Genomic DNA, 22,924 nt, shown 5'->3' on the forward strand with positions numbered 1-22,924 from the left:
GCCAACGTGGACAACATAAACTTAGAGTGCTCCAAAAAAAAAGAAGGAAAAATTCCATGACAAGGCAAAGCCCATCTGCTGCTGATGATCACAGATCACAGGTTAGTTTATAATATTCTTAATTACATAGAAAATAATGTTACAAAACATGAAATGAATATGAAAAATGACTTATAAAATTAATAAATTACCAAAATTGTTACACTGGTTGGCATACATTTTCATGTGCATGTCTCACTTTGTTTTTTGTTGCTACCAATTATCTGCATATAATTATTGATTAACTATCTTGTGACCTCATACCCTCAATACAGTTAAGTTGAGCAGTATATACCGTATTTTACAGTGTGGTACCATAAACTTGCAGAGTAAAACAAACTATACTGTGTGCTTGGTGAGACCACATCAAAATCCAGATCAGCAGTATTAAATCCCCTCATGTCCTTCATCAGTCATGCAATCAACTGTGACTTCAACAGCTGATTCCAAGGGACAGCCTGTCAACTAGCATCATGCTGAGCAATAATGTGTTGCTGAGTCCGTCACACATAAATAATCACTGTGTTTTAAAATCTAGCTCCTAAAAGTGGCGTGTGCTGTACTTTATTAGCGAGGAGAGAACAAATCCACTCACATGCCTACTTCTAATCTGTTTACTGTGAAGATCTACTCGAATGTTGTCTAATTCTAATTCAATTTAAAACTAATTTGGGTAATTTGACATACTGCACTATACGTTTCAGGAGACAAAAAAGGTCTTCGAGTTACTAATTGACAAACCAGAATGGCTGAAGGTGAAGTAGCTTGCATCAATACAGGGCTGTTAATAGTAGAGGAGGAGAAAGGTATTTGCTCTCCTTGGCCAGATTTGTCTAGTGACCTGTGGACTCAAGCTAGCATCCTTACAGTCCCAAAAACATCAGTGTAATGCTACAGTTATTATAACCCACCAATATCAAAGCCTATGTTGTATAATCCCTTGGAACAACATCCATTTTAAAGCATCATTAAACTGAATCTGCTCTAAAGGTTTAGTTTTCCCTTTTGTTCCATCCACTTTTTTAGACCCATCTCTGATTTTATGTTCCAGTGTGTCTGTTTCTTATTCTTTCACTCTTTTTTTTTTTATCTCTGCTGTCCATTCCCCACCCTTCTTTTTCAGGCTCCAGTTGAATCAAATTCGATTTAATATCCCTGCAACATGCTGAAGTGTCTAATGAATAGGCTGGCTGTGTCATGTGACCTCAGCCTTTCACCACATGCACTATGCCGAGAAAAAAAAGTTTGCTACTAGAGACCTTTACAAAGCTCATTCATCATCCACTGTGCAAGAGCTGTCAGCTAATTTAATCCATCTATACTATCTGTTCTTGCTGTACAGACCCTCCTCTATTCATAAACACACAGAGGCAATCAAACTGTGTTTATATCTGTTACTCCACAACTTTTCTTGCCTTTGGCCCTTCTCAAATTCTCTGTCTCTGCAACTCTTGCTTCTTCTGTCCCGATGGACATGAAGGAAAGGAGATGTACTGTATGTAGATGATGCGTGTAATCACAGTGCAGTGGAAAGCGAGTAGCACACAGAGGGTATGCGTAAATACTGCAGTATCAGGCCTCTGTAGACTTCAGCTATAGAGGGGGGAAAAAATGAAAGCAGCCAGAGATAAAAGGGTAGAGCATCTGCAATGTTACCTTGATTAACCTGCTAATATGGCTTTAATGTAAACCTAATGAGACAGTGAGCAGTGAGCAACGAGGTTTAACCACACAAGGGCAATGACAAAATTTTCTTTAGTCTTTCAACTGCTGTTTCTGTTTCAGTTCAACGAACTGAATGTCAAGATACAGCATTACTGTGTAAAAGAGCATGATACAGTATTCTGAAATGCACTGCAGCTTGTGATTCATAGTATTGAATTTCAGATTGTAACATTTTAAGCTGAAAGACAGCAGAGATACTCAGAACAAACAGCCAGTGTGCTGCAGCAGAGACAGCCAGCAACAAGGTAAGATACATGCTGTACACTGTGTGTCCATAGTGCATGATTCATGAAGTTAGGGGTCGATGTGGCCCTGTCAGGTCAACTTGTGAGGGACAGCACAGTACAGGGAACAGACATGTGTGCAGGTGACCTTCAGCAATAAAGACAGAGTCATCACCACTCCGTTCCCATGTTTTTCACAACAGGCTGGGAGTAAAAGTGCTGTGCTGGTCCCTTCAGCACGAGATAGAAGCTAATAGTATAGAGTAACTGTCCACTGGGACCTGCATAGAGGATCGCATTGCAGGGTCACTGCAATACAGTAGAATGCAACATTCCCTCACTTAGTTCAGATGGACTTGAGTGGATTACTTGTGGACTAAGAGTAAACACATTTTGAACCCTTTAACTTCCCTGCAAACAGCAATTCATACAATAAAAGATTTAATCAGAGCAAAAATAATGCTGAAATCTTACTTACTAAATTGCTTAGTCTGTTTTCAAGCATCTGTGTAACAGCTCAGACTTGCTCAAGGGCAGACAGTTGTTTTGTTTTGTTAGAACTAACTGCCTTTGTACATGAGCATCCAGCATCTAGGTTAATTGACTGAGTGAGTACTCCGGGTGCAGCAGGCACAGCTGTGACCTCTGAAATCAGTCTGTGTGTATGCGCGTCTATGTCTGATGGTGTGTCTATATGTTGGGGAGTATCCTGCTGTGGTCATATAACCATCACTGCCTCCTCTTTGCTCCACAGGGAACAGTTCAGCAGTCAGAGGACACACTGTACAGGAAGAGACAAAACAAAAGCCCACACTCTCTGCAGCGGGACAGCCTCTTCAAGTTAATCTATGTCGGCTGAAGAGAGTATAAGTCACCTACTTTACAAATAAAATAGTTCCCAAGGCATTTAATTTTAGTTTCTGAAGTTCATGACCTTCATGGAGGCAAATTTCCCTTGATAGGTGTTAACTGCAGCTACTTGATTGGTGGCAGACTATACTACTGGTGAAAATTTATATTTGCACTACAACATAGGAACCAAATTAAGAATAAAACCTGTATATGTGGTCTGTATTAATTGAGGACCGTGATGTGAAAGCTAAGATTTAAATTTTAAACCAATTGCAAACTGGGCTTTCAAAAGTTTGTTGATTGCCTTTTAATACCTGCTGACTGCCCAGTTTTTTAAATCAGGGTCTTGCTGATGTGTGCATGTCTAAATTACGTTTTCCTGGGCCAGATGAAGGCTCTCACGTAATATCACTTTTAAGCGAACACTGTATGTCAAATAAACAAGTAAAAAGCGTGTTTTTAAAATGATCTCTTTATGGAAAAAAATCACCAAGACTTGTATCAAATATTATTTGAAATCTATCTCACCAGATCCTCAATGACCTCCTTGACAGCAGCCACCACCAGGATGAAGAGCAGTGGCACCAGTGTGGTCCAGCGACCAGTGGGAGACACATCTGGAATTTGCTGAAATGGAATGATGGAAAATTAAGTAAACAGATTGTTTTCTTCAGAAAATACGAATATTGCAGATGGCAACTTAATAATTTTCAGGTAGTTTCATGGCTCAAAATAAGGTGAACACAGTCTCAAACCGACTTATGCTGCCAAATACATTTGCACCCACTGAAAGGATGACTATGTTACACACTGTTTTGACCTGAATTACCTGTAAATGTATAGTCTTGTTAGCTCATTTGCGAGTTTCAAATGGTTTTAGATTGAGAATTATGAATACTTTAGACAAATAAACAGACACACAGTTGTAAGTCTCATCAATAGTGTCAAACGGCTTAGATTTACTAGCCTGGTTCCAGACCTTTGAATCACCATTACTATTTCAAATTTTGTACAGTAAACAGCATTTGACAGACTAAATTAAAAAAATAAATGCAAGCTCCAATATTAAAGGTGGCATTCAGCACCAACAACTTTCTCAATACTATTATAATGCTCTCCTTACCACTGAACTATTTTTATTTTACTTTATCCATTTTAAATTAACAGTCAAATACCAGCGTAATTAAAGCTAAGCCAGGGCCACAGGAGACAGTCACTGTTATACTGCTTGAAGGAAGCTTGAACGAAATAGATCTCCTCCTCATCTGCATAGCTGTTTTATTCAAGGTCGCAAAATTGACAGGGCAGGTAATGAAGATTCACACTGGCTGCTTTTCAAAGCAGCTACTTCAAGGTCACTGGATAGAGCCCTCTCCTGTCACGGTTTTTAGTTTCAGTCTGATCATTCATCTCTTCATTCATTCACTCCAGTTGTTTGTGCACACATGTTCTAATTCTGCTGTCATTTCAGAGCCTGCCACTCCCACCTACCTGCCATTCCAGCCAGAACATCACCTGACTTGCTTCTCCTTCCCACTCATCTTGTCACCTGTTCCCCATTCCCTCATTAGCTCCCTAGTATATACTGTACACACAGGTCCATTTCCACTTGTTCTCTGCCAGACTGTCTTTGTGCCATGTGCCTTAGCTCTATCCTTTGCCTTCCTGTTGTTCATTCTGCTTGTGTTTTTTGGATTTTTCTTCAGCCCGACCCTTTGTACTGTGTTTGCCTGCTTGGATTTTTGTATCCTTGTCTTTTTCTAAGTAGAGACTCTTTACTGTTAGATTTCACTCCTGAGTCGTGCTATTGGGTGCCTCTTCTGAGGGCCATGACACTTTCCCATCCTCAGAGTTCTCATTAACATGGGGTCGTCTGTGAGAAAGAATATAGGTAAAGACAGAATCTGAGTCCTACGCAGTCTTCCTCCTCACCATTATTTAAATTTTTCTGCTAAGCCTTGAACACCTGAGACATGGATTTGGGCTCCTTTGAATCATGCAGTAATGATTGGTGGTTGAGGCTTTACGTGTTCTTAAAGGGGATTAATGTTGACCTTTTCAGGAAAACCACTGTACTACTAGTGCTGAGATCTTTGGTTGATGCTGGGCAGTAATCAAAAAGAGCCAATAATCAGTTGGACTCTGAAACTCAAATTTATTGCTAAAGATTTTCATGTAAACCATATTCATATTCTACTTGTGGCTCTGAATCACTTAGATAATTTGTATGTGTTGCCAAAGTCCAATGTGGTTTCTTTACTGCACTGCAGTGGTACGGGTATAGTAATGGATAAAATTACAGCCATCCACAGCACCCCATACATTTCCTGTGCATGTAATATGTAGTATAAGGCATTGAGCTTGCAGGCAAATCTAGTTTCCTTTTAAAGGAGGCACACATAGTATTACATGTATTATTCATTATCGGGATATATAAAGTGCTATGTCTGTGTGTGTGTTTGTGACTGAGCTGGTCTCTGTGCATATGAAATTACAGATATGACCTTTGGAAATGGTGTCTAGGTCATATTAAATCGGTAGTTTGACAGTTATTTCCGTATTTAACTCAGCAACACTCCCCATCTTACCTGCAAGAGTGCAATGAAGAGAAAGAAGGCATTGGCTGCCCTCCTGAACTGTGAGTACAGGAACCGGGGGAGGAAGGTGAGGACATTATATTTGGCTGTGCTGAGGTCCGGATCAAGCAGCAAACAAGGCAATGAGTGGAGGAGGAAGGAAGAGAGAAGGACAAAAGGGAGAAACAAAATAGTTAGTTATCAAAGTCAGACACCGATATTAAAAATGCACTCAAAAACGAATCTGAAAATCACCCGGTTCACATACTGTAATTGGTTAACCCAGCAATTCAAATATATCTAAAATAACCATCTCTTTGCCCCCAGCCCATTTATTCTACTAGGTCCTTTTCGTTGCAGACAAGGGTCTATCTGTGTTTATGTGTGAGGCTGATGAACAGCAGAGACCAGTGGACACAATGATCATAAAGAATAATTAGGAGGAAGAAGGGAGCAGGCAGAGGGGATATAAAGAGCTCCTGGCAGACGTGAGCTATGTTGCCTGTGCTGCAGTGGAGTTGGGTGGGATGGGGGGTAGGTGGTGATGGTGGTATACTGAGGCCCTCAACAGTCCCACAATCAGACCTCCAGCAGTCTGATTTACAGCTGTGTTAAAGGGCCAGTCAGAACAGCCACTTTGGTAGAAGATATATGCCATGATGTATGCCAAGCCGCTGGCAGTGCTCTGCTTACTCGCGCACACAAAAGCTGTCACACATATACAAGTAGAATATCAGAGAGTATAGCCTCCAACTCTTCTACAGGGAGCAAAGCATATGGAGGTTAACAGAAGTAATATCACTGTTTTATTCCTGTTAGACTGAATCTTTTTTGACAAGAACGTTTTCAGCATTTATCACTTATAGCACGTACACAAGAACAATGTAAAGTTGTGGAAAAGAGGGCTATCATTGAAATGACTTAATTAATTAAAAAAAAATGTCATCATGGCTGCCTGGTACAGTGGAGCTGCCTGGGACACAGTGAAAACAAGTGAGAAAGAGCAAGGCGTTGTTCTGACAGCAGTACAATGTAATACCAGCCTCACAGAGCAGCTTTACGAAGAGCCCTGTCAGAGCAAGGATCAAGAATGGACCAGCTTTGTTTCATTCAACAAAGTCTAGTCTTTAGTCTAGCCTACTTATTTCAGTGACAAGAAAAAAAAATCATAATCTGTGGGCCTGTCTTAAATTTAACCACAGGTTAAATTTCCTGATCGTAATTTCAAGTTGTTTTAATCACAAACAAAACTCAACTGGTGATTATGTTGTTATGATTGAACATTAACTGACAGGACAGAGACCTGGTCGATTCTGTTTATTTTATTTCTTTTTACTTTACGTTCTAATAACAGATCATTTTATGTTCGGCTGTATGTAAATGGTAGTCACCATTTACATACAGCAGCCTACTACTTGTTGTGAAATACTTTTCCATGCATCATCCAAAGCCCATAATAATACCATGAGTACCTTCACATTTATAAAGGGTGACCCCGCTGGGTATTAAACCCTGGTAGTGCTAATGCATAGTTACTGCTTCAGTCTATCCCTTGAGACACAAAGAAATAGTGGTTGGGAAGCTTCCATGCAGGTTAGCCTAAAAGCCCTGGCTTTATCATTCCTCTCTTTCAGTACATTTGTCATCTTGTCTTTAAGGTCATCCTTCTTATCACTTAATTTTCTTCACTCCATCTTTCTCTCTAAACTCATGGGGGTAGAACTGCAAAGGATGCCATGTCCTACTCTCTAGTTACTCTTGTACACTGTAGAACATCTTCTGTAGGGGCAGGGCAAGATAAAGAGTTCATTTAACACTCTCCTTAATGGATGATTATGGATCTTACATTTTATTTCCTGGCCGTGCCCTGAGGATCAAGACGATATGAGAGCAGCACTTCCTCCACTTGCTCACAGTTGTCCTGATCATAGCCATGCAGCACTGACCAGAAGAACTTTTGACACTATCCATCAACATTTTTTTTACCACAGAAGAAAATTAAATTACAGTATATTATTATAAATGTTTATTTTGGTTTATCTTGTAAGTTAAAACTAGGTTTGTGGAAGTTAAACAAATGTTAACCGAACATTTGTTATTTGTTGAGTAGTCCTCATCTTTCAGCCACACCCACTCACACCATATCCTATATCTTTTCTAAACAGTGAAACACCCAAAGCCACATGAGAGAGACCTTCGAGGTAATGCGTGCTGCACCATGACTTGCAAAACTCACATTAAACCATTAAAGAGAGAATCAAATCATCCAAAGCCATTCGTCCTGTATGTGTCTGTATCTATAACTGTAACATTGCAGAGGTCATACGCATTGCGCATATTATTGCACTCAACTGGTAAACTGTTGCTAAATTTTAGTATGTGGTGTGTGCCATGTGCACAGTTTAGTATTTAATTATGGCATTGGAATGAGAAGCTCAAATCCGATTTTAAAAAGCCACCCTGTAAGTTGAGGAAGAAGTTTAACTACCACTTAGTGAAATGTGTAGTTGATGTGGTTAGGTGAATCACACAAATTAAAATGCTCTACCCAGACAAATTTTTGTGTAGTGAATGTGCATGTGGGTCATTATGTGTTTGTGTCCATGTTTGTCTGTGTCAATGCATTTCTCAATTGCCCCTTGTTTTCCTGTTTTCCATGCTGAATAAGCATTTCAGGGTTACACACCAGTACAAAGGTTTGTATAGACACTCCTGTTTACCACAGGATAAGTTGTCAGCATCTCAGCAATGAATCCCCTTATATTACAACCAGATCTGTCAGCAAACAGCACAGCTGAATAAACATAAGAGTACAACCATGTTGTCCGCTTGTGATGAGGCAGGCGTCACATGTGTGAACAGTGACATGTTTTGCAGGTTTTGATGCTGCAGAGGGAGAATGAAAGAAACCTGTGTCTGCTCGTACAATTAGATTCACCATTTATCACAGACCCTGCTCCTGTTAGTGTCTCCACAGGTCACTTTGAGACAGCAACCAATCCTCTTGAACAAATTAGATCTTTAGAGCAGCCCAAAGGCTGTGCTTTAAAGGCCTGAGGCAAATGTTTGGACACATTTAAATTCAAAAACTAAAAGGACAAAAAGGAAGCCAAAGCATCTACAAGCTGCATACATCACAGCTAAAATCATTTAGAAAGACATGGATGCAGATCCAAAATTGGTGAGTCTGAAATAAATGCTGCTTGAAAAGGCATTAAAATGCAAGCTGGTATCCAGCTCCCTGTGCCTGCTGCAATTTTAAAAACTGTGCTGCAAGCATTCAAACATTTATTTCCTTAATTCCATTATTCCAGATTTACACATTATTAAAACTTATTATTATGTACAATATTGGCATCAGATCGCATGTTAGTCAAATCAAAGGCCAATGAATCTGAATGTGATTAAACTGGGACATCCCTGCTAACACACACCCCTCCAGCAAGTATTCACTGAACAGCTATTGTCACACACAAGTAGCAATATTCAGATCAGTGAGTCCACAAAGTCCACAAAAAATATTTATTCTTGATAATTTTAGCAGCCTTATTTTGTGTTTGCCATATTAACAACATGAGATTCAGCTGCATGGGACTAATGTGACATTTCACTTTATTTTTCAGTGGGTACAGGACACCTACAGAATTAATAACTGCCTCCGGTAAGGTCACAAAAATGTAATACATGTGTTTTTGTTTTGTTTTGTTTTTTTTAAGGCAGTGGTGCCCTTTAACAGCAAAGGCCATATTACTTAAACTTCTCTGATGCAACCATCAACCATCTGGTACTCCAAACAGCTAATAATGCTAAGTCTTGACTGCAAAAGTTCATTGATCAGGATCTGTTAATAATTAATGACCAAACTAAAAGTAAAACTCAAAAAATGATAGGTAGACATCACATTAGCTTCACCTAACAAACTAACTAGCCATACAGCAAAAGGAGACCTAAAATAATGGAGAATAAGCCACCGTTTTCTTACAGTTGAGTAATTTCAGGAAACAAACTGAAGTAAGAGATTCTGCAATTTTATTAGCTGCCCGCATCTGTTATTTGTCACGTCAGTACATGAAGCTGACTTAACAAACAGCCATAAAGCACACTTGCATTCACAGGCTTTTTTCATTTGTTATTCCTGTTCAGTTTAATGCTGTGTCTGTGTAAGCACATGCATATCTCAAGCTGCTCATGCAGCAAGAATGCTCACAATAATATTCCTTGACAGAGGATGGCCTGACACAAAAACCCTGACCTTTAATGCTAAAAGCACTGCACTCCGCCAAGAGGAACAACAGGACACAGAGGCCAGGCTGGAAGACCTGAAGGCCGAATGCACCGCTGGTGATACAAATCTTGCAGGTACTTATCATATATCATACAGCTAAAGGTGCTGTCATGGCGGTACCTGTGGAGCAGCCTTCTCTACTGCATAACAGCAGTGAATACTCACATCAAAACCACTGCAAGATACTGTTACACTGTTTAACTATGGGGCATGTCTTCCTAAGACTGTTGAATTAAGGTTTATTTTTAAAGGTAAAATATATCACAACAGATCAGTGTGCTACATACTTACTGTTTTGTAGTCACACCAGAGAAGGGCAGAGTTCAGAAAGGATTTTAATTTAGTTTTTCTCTTCAAGACATTTGTTGGAAAATTGCTGGTTCCACAACATATGTTAAAAAAATCACTTAAAACTGACTTTGATGAAATGAAATTTTAAGATTTCTCGCTATCAGCAAATTCACCCCAGGCTGACATTTAAGTAGCAGCTTCACAGTCAAAGCATGCTTTAATTCAACTGTTTTGCTTGTGACTCTGAAGGTTAATGTGGGGTTAAAGGCAAAGTGGCACGTTATGCTGCAGGTCACCATAAAAAAGAACTGATGGCTTCTGGGTTGCCATTACCAAGCTTAAAATAGCAGCCGTTCACACCAGCAGCAAAATCCTTCAGAGAATACAACTCTGAGTGTGATTTGTTTTCAAGCAGCTGAAATGAAATTTAATTTAAAGTGGCATGGGAAAAGAATCTGTGCCTTCCATAGTTCCACTGGAAATGTAATAAACTCCAGTCACCCTTTGTGACTGGAGTTTAAGCCTTATACTAAGTTTATACTCATCAGCTATACAGTAAACCTCTGCAGTATATGTTGTCTTCATATTCTACAATATTCTCACAGAGGACATATTCTGTTTTTCTTCTTATGGCAAGACTGTTTCAAGTTAGCTGCTTCCACAGCTTAGTCAGGAGAAATATTGTGTTTGTCCATGTAACCTTAAAATCTGGAGGTATGTGGATGTAGTGTAACAGTCCTTTGTGTAATTCCATCCATAGTCACCACTGAGGCTGCATTTATAGTGGATTGAGTTTTGTTTCCCAGCACACAAAAAAGGAAATGAGCAGCACAAAGTCCAGCTCAATGCACATGTAAGAGGCAAAGAGGACAACAATCAGCTGTGCATTTCACTTTGAAGGAGTTACTCGTGAAATGCACACACCCACACCACGTAGACCACCACAAATCTAAAACCTTTAGGGTCTAGCTTTACCACTGCTTGGGTGGTACTCTAAGGCTGATCTAGTGAACCTATTTCTGGGCCACACAAACTTTACTACCCAAGCTGCAAATCAAATGCAGACCATGTTGACACGTGAGAGTTAACTGCACCCCAGTTTTTCAAGTTTACAAAAATTATTTCACTTACAGTAAACAGTAAAGTTTTGCATCAACCTAACCAGACTGGTGATGATTAAAGACAACTTTAAGCATCTCAACAGCACTACAATGCTTTACATTTCTCTAAGTTCACATGGTTCACTGAGTCACTTCAATAGAAATACCACCCAGGCAGTGGTAATGCTAGGCCCAAAAAGAGGTTATAGCTCCCTGATGCAGGGATCTTGCCAACACCAGGGCTCGCACCAACATTTTCCTGTTGGTTACACAGCCAAGCACACTGTGCCACCCCAGGAATTATGATATGCAGGAAGGTCCTTGATATTAACTTAATGCAACTAGCTCTCAATAAACAATATCGTGATTATAACCACATACTGCAGCTCTTAATCAAAACATTTTAATTTACAAATTTTCCACTGGTTCATTCAGTACATAAACATTTCCCTGATTTCCATAAATACAAAATTTCCCTTACCTGACTCGATTGCTGCAAAACTTGGTGAACTGCGGCTGGTTGAGGTATATCAGTCGGGCATCTTCTTGGTCAGCTAAGGATGTCTTTTCTGATGTGTCCTCTGTCTTTTCATATCCTGCAGAATGGGAGAAAAGACATTCTATAAGGAACAATGTCAGCCTGAGAACAAAGGAAAATACAATGAAAAGGTGTTTTGACATGTTGGACTTCCTGCATGTCAAAATGTAACAAGTAAAAAAAAAAAAAGAAAAACTGTTAAAACTATAGAGAATACAGTTGACCTTTGAAGGCCTTAGACATACAGTATATTATACAAGGATCTAAATTTTTATTTTCAAATACATTAATAATATTCTCTTGTTCTTTCTTGGTTAATGTGTATGAATACAGCTGTGTTACCATGACAAAACAAACCCTGGTCAACGGAAAGACGGCAATTTTCACACACTTATAGTGTTCAGTAAATGTCTGTTGTCCGAACACTGACAATATTTAAAAGCTCACGTCACATTGCCCCTCAGAACGTTCCAGGACTACTTGTTGCTGGAAATGTGACGTGATTAAAGCCAGGAATTTCCTGTCTAGAGTGACATCCTGCTGGCAACAGCAGATAGAACTTATCTGTGTAGATCAGCTGTGGTGTCAAATTACTAAAATACTAAAAATACCCTGATCTAGCGGTATTTTTGAATTATTCTCAGCACTGTTGGTGAGGTTGATATAAAATACAGGAACATAGCCTAAAAACTAATCCTCATACCCATTTTTTTGATGCATACAAGAATGGAGTACAGAAATTATTCCTTACTTAATTTATAATGCCACTTTACTCTGACTTCTAGATGCAAACATGTTTAATTGGCAGAAGCCACCATTCAACCTCGTCTTTAGTGCCTCGCTCTTCCAGAGGTGGAAAAGCGAGGCACTGCTCTGCTCCCACCGAGTTCAACAAAGTAGGATGGTGCTGTGTTTGCTAAATCCACACATCGAATCAGGTTTGTACGTGGGTCGCAAGCATGTAACACATTTTTCCCTTCTTCTTTAACAACCACACAAAAACCTTTTTATTTACCGATGAGGCATTCCTGCCTCTTACTTTACCTCTTTAGGCAAAAGCCCACAACATCAGAGGGATGCCCTCTCCAGCTCTGTTACTCCAGGTAGCATGAATGCTTTCCAGGCTGGAGACAGGTGCTGCATCATGTAAAAAGGATGTCTTGGGATGATGCGAGAATATTTCAAGCCTCTGCTGTAGCTTGAAGCTGCTCACTGCAGTACAGGATGGCAAATAGGAAACAACACCAAAGAGCCTCTCTTTTGAACAGAGTGACTTGCAAAGATGTACAAGGACTGGTCATTTGTAATCCAGTGGATGTACGGGGTTAAAGCTCACAGTGTAATGACAGTATCCTCCTTATGCCACTGCCATGGAAAGCTGTCCTCATTTATTTATCCCTAAAAATACACAGATAAATGGCACAAACTACTACTTGTTGTGATAGCTGAATTTAAAAAGAAATATCATTTCAAGTATTCATAAACCAAAGAAGACAAAAAAAGGCATTTAGAGACATCACCTCAGGTTCTGCAAAGTTGTGCCAGTTGTGATTCTTCAGTATTTTGAGACACTTCATAGACCAAACAATTAACTCAATGTTGAAAATAATCGTTAGTCACTAACTGAAAGCCAGGTTCAGTCCTGGCAATCTGTATTTACAACAGTTCAAGTTACTTCTCCTGAACTTATGTGAAGGTGGACAAGCTAGAAAACAAATGTTCTACCAAACCGATGTACCATTTTAAACTGAAATATATGACACACCTACAGAGGCAGGGATCATTCTAGATTGTAAGATGAGAAATGATTAAAATCGAGGTTCCTGAGGTTCACATTTCCCTGTCCTCGTGTTTTAATTGATATGTCTAGATTAGTGCCCTCCACACTGCCAAGAGAGCACTACTGTAAAACTCTTAAGTCAACAGTATTCCTAGACTCTCAGATTGCAAGCATGTGATCCAGTGGGTGCTGGTTGGCCTGCCCTAGAATGCAGTAGTGGAGTTAGGGGTTATGAGGTAAGGGCAGGCATAGCACAGCTTCCACAACTACAGATAAACCCTGGAGTTTAAAAATGGAAAGAAGGGCCACTCTGAGGCACAGAGAGAGGGGGAGAGAGGGAAGTTAGCTGCTTGAAACATCAACAACAAACAAAAACGCAGTGTCATGGGGTACTGTAACCAGAGCCCCACCGGATATGCCCCTATTGCAAGCTGCACCCTGTCCCCCTGCCTACAGTATTTCTTTCTTGTCATGTCAAGTCAAGAGGAACAAAGTAGAAGGCTGGCTCAGTCTTCAAAGTCACACTACCCACTTTCTCTGCTCTTTTTTTCCTGCCTCTTATTCTCACCTTACTCGTAGCACTTTCTAACTCATGTTACACAAACCTAGGATCTTAAATTACAGCTCTTGTTATCCTACTACTATAATTGGAGAGTGTGTTGTGTGTGTATGTGTGTCTGGCCATGCAAATACTCCATCAAGGAAGAAGCTAGGGGCATGAAATTTTGGAGGAACCTATTTTATTTAAGGCTTTAATGAGGCCTTCAAACAACACCAAGTTTGCCTGGTTCAGTCGTTCAGTTCTTTTTAATACTAAGGATATACTGTATGACAAAAGGTAATACTGTCAAGAGGCTAATTGAACTGATTCATATGATTCTGTATACAGCAGAAGCGCATGCCAAGTCCACCTGCTAGAAACTTAACACATTTCTATGTTAATCATCCCTGAGAATTAATGTCAATGCAACTCAATACATTTTAAATTTAACAAACTAAAAAGTTTGGTTGTTTTTTTCACATTTTTGTCTAACTGTATATGTACTGTGAATGCATTCATTATTGCATTACTAATGTGGCCTGTATTGTCACTATATTTATTTTACTATATATTAGATAATTCAAGCAAGCAAAGTTTATTTATATAGCACCTTTCACAGACACTAGTTTCAGTAGTATACAGTATTACTGAGGACAGCCTGCCAAACATTCCTTCTCCTGACAGTTTCTCTCCTTAGCATGTGCTCTAAGGCTAAAATTAATTCGCCCCCTGTGGTCATTTGGTCTGTGGGGACAACATGGGTTGGCTATCCCAGGCCTGTTATGCAATACGTCATGTCAGCATAGGTGGTTTATTGGATTAGTGTGGCAGCAAAAGGGTGCATGGATCCAGGAAGCTACAGGAGATTAAAGAGTGGGGACTAGTGCTTAAGTAGAGAAACCTTCCACGATGCCTGTTATTATCACATGTACCATTTAGGTAAAGTACCAGTCATGATGTGCGTGGTCATCTAGTGATTCTGTAGAGTGTGAAAAAGGGTTGTCTATGAAGAGCTGACCCACTGATCCAACATCACCTTGATGGTAGAGGTCCCTACTTGCGAAGAGGTAACTTTCATCCTCTTTGTCTGTCAGTAGGCCTAGCCTCTTCCATCCAAAATTTAACCAGAATTTTCAGCCAAGAGCTCACCTGGTAACAGTGGGAGGACAGGTGTTTGGGATGAGTAACAGCACCAAGTAAAGGTGAGGAAAAGGACATTGGCTCAAAGGCATGCTGCTTCACTGAGTCTGGACTGGATGAGGAGAGATTCACATGACTGTGGATACAACTGTAATCACATTTTTTATGTCTTTTTAGTTGCAGTGTCTAATAAAGGTACCCCCCCCCCCCCCCACCACCAACCCCCCAAAAAAGATTTCTCCAATAATCATGAGAGAAAATCATAATCTCAGTTTTGAGTTTGATTCTCATCTTAATATTAGTACAGTACTAATACTGTACATGGCCAGTATTTAAGTGTTACTCACGCTTCCACACTGTTCAGTTAAATGTCAGTAATAACTGATCATATGCCAATGAGAGATGTACCCTTGCGCACCAAGGGACAAGGCCAGCAAATAAAGTTAGTCAGAAAAACTAAATCTTTATGAAGCTTGGGTAATCAAGGAATTAGTGTCTACAATGACAAATGAAAACCGGGGCCCGGCATAGCTGGTGGCTGCAGCATAAGGCCTGTGTGAAACAGCAGGCCAGAGGAGCAGGCTGAGCAGCTGTGATTGATGTTGTGTCTCTGTGCTCTGAATGAGCCCTCGCAGCAGGAGCCTGTGTGCTGGGGTAGGCCAGGTGCTGCAATGCACCAGTTGCAGCTAGTACTGCTACTGCTTAACTTAGTCCTCTGGCACTACCTCCTTTGTATGTACTGTCTGCAAAGCTGAAAGTGACATGCAAATGCTCTGTATTTTTGACACAATATGTTGGTAGGGTTCCAAACAAAGGTGTTGATGCCAGAGCATTATCAACAATGCTGTCCTTTTTCTACATTTGTTATTGGTCTAACACTGTACACTCAAATAGCAGTTTGCATCTTGGCATATACTGACCACTTAATTAGAAAGCATTCAAATGTGAGTTTCACTTCGGCTGTGTCTGAGCACTGCATTTATCTCAGTGGCCGAGTGTGAACACTGTACAGTGCCCCCCCAACAAAAAAAATTAAATTAAAAAAAAAAAAAAAAAAATAGGTCTTCCTAGCATGTACACACCTTTTGCTAAAAAATCCCACATTCCAATGATTTCCCTTGGCAGATGTGCATAACACAGTTATTTGAGTAGACCTGGCAATGGCGGCATGAAATGTTGATGATTCATAATATTAATTTCAGACACAGCTCAGGAAAAGCTAGAAAATGCTAGGCAGGTTAGCCCAGCTCCTATAGCTGGCTGTGCTTTTCAAGTTTTAAAGAGCTACCTGATCTCCAGGTCTTAGCTACAGCTACTGTACTATTCTCACACACCTGATCCAATTAAAGGGTACATACTGAACACTTTAATTGGATTAGAAAAGCAAAAGTACAGTTAGAGGCAGAAAGTGGTCAGCTGGGCTTCAGGAGTTGCTCGAGAAACACCAATCTAACATCCTGGCCCATCAGTCCCACAGTTTCAGTTGAACAGGATGAAAAAAGCCCTCAATCATCTTAAAGTAACAGCTCATATCAGCGCCTTTAAGGTACGAAACAAAAGTAACAATGGAAACAAGGCTGACAAGCATGTGCAACCTCCTGTACCTGTAGCCAAATTTAAAAGTAGCACACAAGGCCAACCCTGACAGGCCAACACTGCAGTCCAAGTGGCTGTGGGTGAGAGGTACAGGAGGTTCCATCATCAGAATAGCCTTTCCCAGCTTCCCCTACAGAAGCAATTAACGGATCTCCCTCCCCTCACATCCAGTTCCCTTCCGTAGTTTCTAACACACTGTGTGGAGGATGTACTCAGGCACAGCCACAGATGTCTCAGTGGGAACTGCTCTTAATATTCCCTGGTGGACACTGTGCATTTTCTCTGCACTAATTTCATTAACTGCAGGCGTGTCACGGCTCAACTACCCTGACATCAATAAAGAGAACAAAAATGGGAAACTGGGCGGATACTCACTGTGAATATAATTCTTAATCTGTGTTACATTAGGCTTCATAACAACATCTTTCATCTATTAATGGACCCACCATATTACCCATCCTAACTGGCTGTATATAAACAATGTAAGAGGCATGGAAAGAGACGAGAGGAAAGAGTAACAAAGAGCCAAATAAAGCTCAGTAGGAGTAGAGAGCAGAAGCACACAGCTCTGGAGGGGAAGCCTCTCGGGGAAGGATCAATGCCACCAAGTGTCGTAATGAGTTTGGATGGAGGCCAGATGTCAGGATTATTGCTTGTGTCAGCCAACAGAGAGACGAGTGGAACAATAGTCACAAGGGGACACATATTCTGGAGAGGGTGCCCAGTGGAAAAAACTGGGCCCAGCATGGCTTGGCATTGGCGAAGGCATGCCGGTCTTCCCCGGTCTGTCTCTTTATCCCTTGTTAAATGTTACAAGTTACAGAGACAAAGTAAACCCTTGGCATGGTAAATCCACTGTGTAACACCTCTGTATGTGTGTATATATGTCAATCAGACTACAACTTGTATTTTCCCTATCATCAGTGCTAAATTTTGTAAGTCTCCACATGGCCAGCATGGTCTCTTAATAATTGCTAAAAATCATGATTGCAATAAAGTTTACCTTATACAAAAACAACTAATCTTTCAAACTTAACACAAAGAGAAATCACAATTGCGCTAGAATTTCAAGCAATAACTTATTGTTCCTAATTTCTCATATGATATAATGATCATAGATAAAACTGATTAACAATAAACCCATCCTCTGCAGATCTATGATAACCAGTAATGTATTGGCTCAGGTCAGTCAGAGGTGGTGGGGGTAGAAAATTATTGCTGCCATGACTGTCAATGCAAGCAAGATCAAACTCATCTATTAGCAGCAATGACAGGAACAATAATGACCTAATATTCAGCCATATTACCCAGCGCATGACACTCGGGGTTAAATATCAGCCATACATAGCTGAGCAATACTTTAACATACATCCCAAAAATACGTTTGGTATACTGGCTCCCTATCACCACAGAAACAGCACTAATCCTTGTTTTAAAATAAGAGGATCAACTGAAAATAGTTATTGTGGTTGAATTATTTTTAGCAACAGCATCTTATTCTGGCAACTAATGTGACCTCAAATAAAGGTTTTTATAACAACCCATAAAAGATATCATGTCTAATACTGGCTGAATTTACAACTTCTTTCGGTCAGCACCTACTATGTCCACGATTACACGGTGATGATTCAATTGGCTCCATGACTAAGCCCTAGGATTCTTCAGAAAGGCCCATCAGTCAGTCCCAGGGGGTATAAAATCCATCTAGAGGCAAATCAAAATGTAGAAAGGCTTTTTGTTCTTCCAGAAATAGGTCTCCAGGCAAAGTCCAGCTGAGATAACGAACAAGCACTAATGAGCCTGTGAGAGTTGTAAGCTGGTCAGTGTTGATGAGGAGGCACCAGACCTGGCCAGAGCTAAGCTGCCTCACGATTCATTCAATAATACCGGGGTGGGTGGGGGCAGGCAGCTTGGGGCTACTGACATTGATCTAACACGAACAAATGAATGGCAGCCAAACTATAGGCGAGAGGCTTGTGAAGAAAAACTGCATCAAATATTTTGCTGAAAACAGAAAATGCAGAGAAATGAGTAACTTGACTCCTGTAGAAATGCTTCACACACATAGATCACCATGTAACACGTACCTAATAACAAGTAAGACACAAAGGTGACATGTGATATGGAGTCCAGTATTGTCAGTCTGCACATTGTATGATAGATAACCCCAGGCTATCCACCATAGTCATCAGGGTCAAATTAGTTCCAAATCCCTGGGCTTTGGGATCTCTCAGCCTCACAACCCACTGAGCCTAATGTGTCATTTATATCTGCTCATCACTACCAAAGAAAGATATGTACATGATTCATTTATGCCAGATAAATATTTAAGTAGAGCAGCCACAGTCTATTCATGGGAATCAAAGTCCCAGAGATGAAAGTTCCCCATATCTCCTACCATTTGTGAATGGAGGGGGGGGGGGGGGGGGGGGGTCCAAGAGCTGGAGGGGGATATAGATAGAGCCTCAATCTAAGCAACAGTAACATCCATAAGTCGCTTATCAGATCACAGTGCTGTAACCAGCACTCACAACAACAACAGGGCAGCTGAAGAATTAATCCCCCTCCCTACTTGGCTCTGTCTGGCTCCCCATTGGCTCAGGCAGGCTACAGTGGGACGGAGGACAGTCCAGGGACAACACAGGCAGCTGGAGCTTGCTGTGACATCACAGGACTGGCCTGGCTTAGCTTAGCAAGGGATCTGCAGGGACAGCGACCTTTCCACTGTGTGCAATTTTATGAATGGTAAAAGGGAAGGGCATATGGTGTGTAACTCTGTGAATGCCAGTCATTCAGTCATAGTGTTGTGTCTGTTGTACCTGACCTCGAGCTAGTGTGACCCGTCTTCATCAAAACTAAAAAAATAATACACCAGTTTCCAGTGTTAGAGCTAGCACGGCACCAAGGGACGACACCACTAGGGATAACATATAACATAACATATCACTAGCTTACTTTGCTTGAGGTCTATATATATATATATATATATATATATATATATATATCGACAAGGAAACAGATGAAAGGTTACAGTATCACCAAAGTCAGAGGGTTTTATCCATTTAGGACCATGAACGTCCGTACAAAACTTCATGGCAGTCAATCTAATAGTTATTGAAATATTTCAGTCTGGACCAACCAACAGAGCGACATTACCAAATTTCATACCTCTTGGACAGAGGTAAACAAGATTTTACTCTATTTTCTCACATGTAGTAGACTAAATAATCATTCAAAACTATAGTGGTCCCAAGTTCTTTTTGCATCCTGACAAATGTTAAGATCTTTTTTGAGCTGCTGCACCTCATTCTTCACCTGGGCCTTTCCTCGTCCTGTACTTGCAGGATACAAATGTACTGCAACCACTGGACGACTCTAAGACCCAATGTTATTAATCTTCAGAACTTTTTCAAAGCCTTTACTAAACTTAAATGTTGAGCATTTAGATAATTGCCCTGCCTTGTGTAAGTCAATATTTCAGATTTTTGGTAACTGCTTCATGTTGCACAGTTTCTCATCTCATTTTTCAACTATATAAACTACAGGCCATAATGGTTTGTCACAAGTTTTTTGTTGTGTCACTGTTGTCAGGCCAGATGGACTGGTTGTGATAACTGGGACGTCGTTTCCTGTCTGACAGGTTTACCTTGAGACTATTCTGAAGATAAATGATATCATTGGCTGTTTATTCAGAGGGGAGACGTGTTTGTGTTTACTGCCAGACCAGAATATCGGGTGACATTCTTATTGTTAAAGTGAAAAGTACGCATGTGGAGATTGAGGGGTGGGGAGAGTTTAACTTTCTCCCTGGACATAAAGACTTTGCCTCTTCTCTCCTAATCAGTGTTGATTTTCTTTAACCATTACAGCTGAAGCATTTAACCTTAACCATGTAGTTTTTTCCTGACCTAAACTTGGATGTACCTTAACAACCGGGGTGGTTTAGTATTTTGTTTAAGATATAGATGAGGAGAGGCTGACCAAATCCTGCCCAAGCCTTTCTGCTACTTGCTGAGATGAAGGGAGATTTGTTCTGCTGGCTGTCAAACATATCTACATTCAATCAGTGTTGCTAATTTTAACGTAGTCCTACTTTTGCATGAGTGTGCAATATGAAGCTGTATTTTTTTTAAGAAATCATCTGATGAAACTCAGTATTCTGATATTTCCTGATAAAGACAAATATTTAAATTTAAAGTTCAGGATGCAAAAACATAGTAAGAACAGCCACACTAATTTCTATCACATGTTGTCTAAAAATAGCTGTAATATCCAAATGGCTGAGCAATGACAATTTAATCCATCCCAGTGTTTCAGTGATGTTTACTGACCTGATCTGACATGTTTGATGTGTTAGCGTAACAGGCAAAACTGGCACCTCCATCACCCAGAACAACAAAGTGACGCATGTGCACAACACACACACACATCCTTTTATCTCTATAGAGAGAATAATAATGAGGATGCCATCCTTGCCTATTATTGATTCAGGCCTCAGTCTTGAACAACATTAATGTGCTCAGACCATCTATTAATAGCAAGATCAATTATGCTGCTGCTTGTATTGCAAGAGTGCAGGCACTGATCAAAGGCATTATGGTTTTGTTAGTACAACCATCTAAAGAATATGACCCATTTATCTCAGACTTCATAGGATGACCAGACAGATTTTCAGTAGGATGTAAAGACATCGACACCATGATGTTACCTGCTTGCTCATCTGCAATAGATTCAAAATCAGATCATCTTGATATGGCTGCACAGTGCTATAACACAGTAAATACTCTTGTATTGCATGTATGTTTTAGACCTAACCATCTGTCTGTGGAAGCAGCACTGTGGCCCAGTTGGACATAAAGTTTAGACAAGAACAGGGTCATAAAATGCTCGAGATCTTGGAGGTCAAGGGCAGCAAGAGTTTGATCTTCTCAACCAGTGATGGTGTTGCCTTCCTGTGGAGCGCCTGCCGACACCCCTCCATCTGACCTTGTCATCCCACTGTGACACAATCACATTGACTGTCTCCTGGCACGTGCATGCTTGCTGCATTTTCCTGCTGTTCCTACATGTGCGCATCACATAGACAACCAAAACCAAGCCAGAAACAAGATTTCCACTCACCAGCAAAAAAAAAATGAAGGCGGATCCAGTTTGAGGTTTTTTTTTCTCAGTATCTAATGCTGCTTCTATGAATTACTTAATGTTTAGGAACAGGATGTGAGAACTGAGTTACTATACATCTTAGGAGCCGATGGCTAAGTTGAGGTGTATGGAGGATTTATCTCCTTATGAGCACTTATTTGTAACTCAGCTTTTCAGTGGCTCATAAATAAAGATCGATTGGAGGAATGTTGCTGAGGATCTTCATTTGACCTGCAGATCAAAGGATCTAATCAATTCTAGAGAATGAATAGTTCAAGGACTCAGCAATGATGTTTTGAACCACTCAGGACATTAAGACATTATAGTATGTGAGTTCAGGGCTGCACAATTAAGTCTCAAGTTTCTTTTCACAGTCTTAAAATATTTTTGTAAACTTATTCAAAATAGCCAAGATATTACAATAAAATACCTGACAGAGACACTGATATGATATCAGTGCTGTAAAATGTGACCAGATGGTGTGACATTCTGCTTATGTCAATACTGTGTGTTTGTGTTTTTTCCCTGATTGTAAAAGCAGCAACACCGTTATTCTGGTCTTTCCTAAGCTTATTTGTCTATATTTGCCTATATTATTGACAACAAAAGAACCACAGAGCTACTATATTTTACAACATTATAGGCTCTGTGCAGAAGCTAGGTAGCTAGATATCTTTGAGGTTTGGACTGCCGGATAGCTATAGGATCTTGTAATGAACATGCTTTCACATTTATAGACAAAAAGATGGGGAATGGCATCCAACAAGGGTTCCTGGCTGGACGCATATTGACGACGCCCTACTGTTATTCATTTCTTCCAAAAACATAATCAACTAATTCACTGAAAATGAAGAGAATTGTTAGTTGCAGTCCTAAAGAGGCAGATGCAACTTCCTGTCAATGGGCTATCCTCATGACACTGTCTGCAAAGTTCTCACTCATCAGCTCATGGGTCCTCCTTGGCTCAGGTCAATGTAATGACATGCATGATCAAACGTCATCAGAGGGACTGTAGAAGCTATGTCTTTGCTACTGTCTCTATGTGGACACATCCACATTTCACATCTCCCCCTCATCACAGTGACCTGCCACATT

The 22,924-nt window shown here is 40.3% G+C and overlaps 1 protein-coding gene across 5 annotated transcripts in view; it reads right to left on the reverse strand.

The window, feature by feature from the left end:
• Positions 1-22,924, reverse strand: part of atp8a1 (ATPase phospholipid transporting 8A1) — a 98,591-nt gene that overhangs the window by 71,037 nt on the left and 4,630 nt on the right. For all 5 annotated transcript variants that reach the window (XM_041047934.1, XM_041047935.1, XM_041047931.1 and 2 more), the window contains exons 2-4: positions 11,574-11,688; positions 5,429-5,528; positions 3,369-3,467 (exon numbers count right to left, since the gene is read on the reverse strand). In XM_041047934.1, coding sequence (XP_040903868.1) covers positions 3,369-3,467; positions 5,429-5,528; positions 11,574-11,688 — 314 coding nt within the window. The remainder of the gene's footprint in view (positions 1-3,368; positions 3,468-5,428; positions 5,529-11,573; positions 11,689-22,924) is intronic.

Source organism: Toxotes jaculatrix, chromosome 10 (genome assembly GCF_017976425.1).
Source record: "Toxotes jaculatrix isolate fToxJac2 chromosome 10, fToxJac2.pri, whole genome shotgun sequence".
Taxonomy (NCBI): domain Eukaryota; kingdom Metazoa; phylum Chordata; class Actinopteri; family Toxotidae; genus Toxotes; species Toxotes jaculatrix.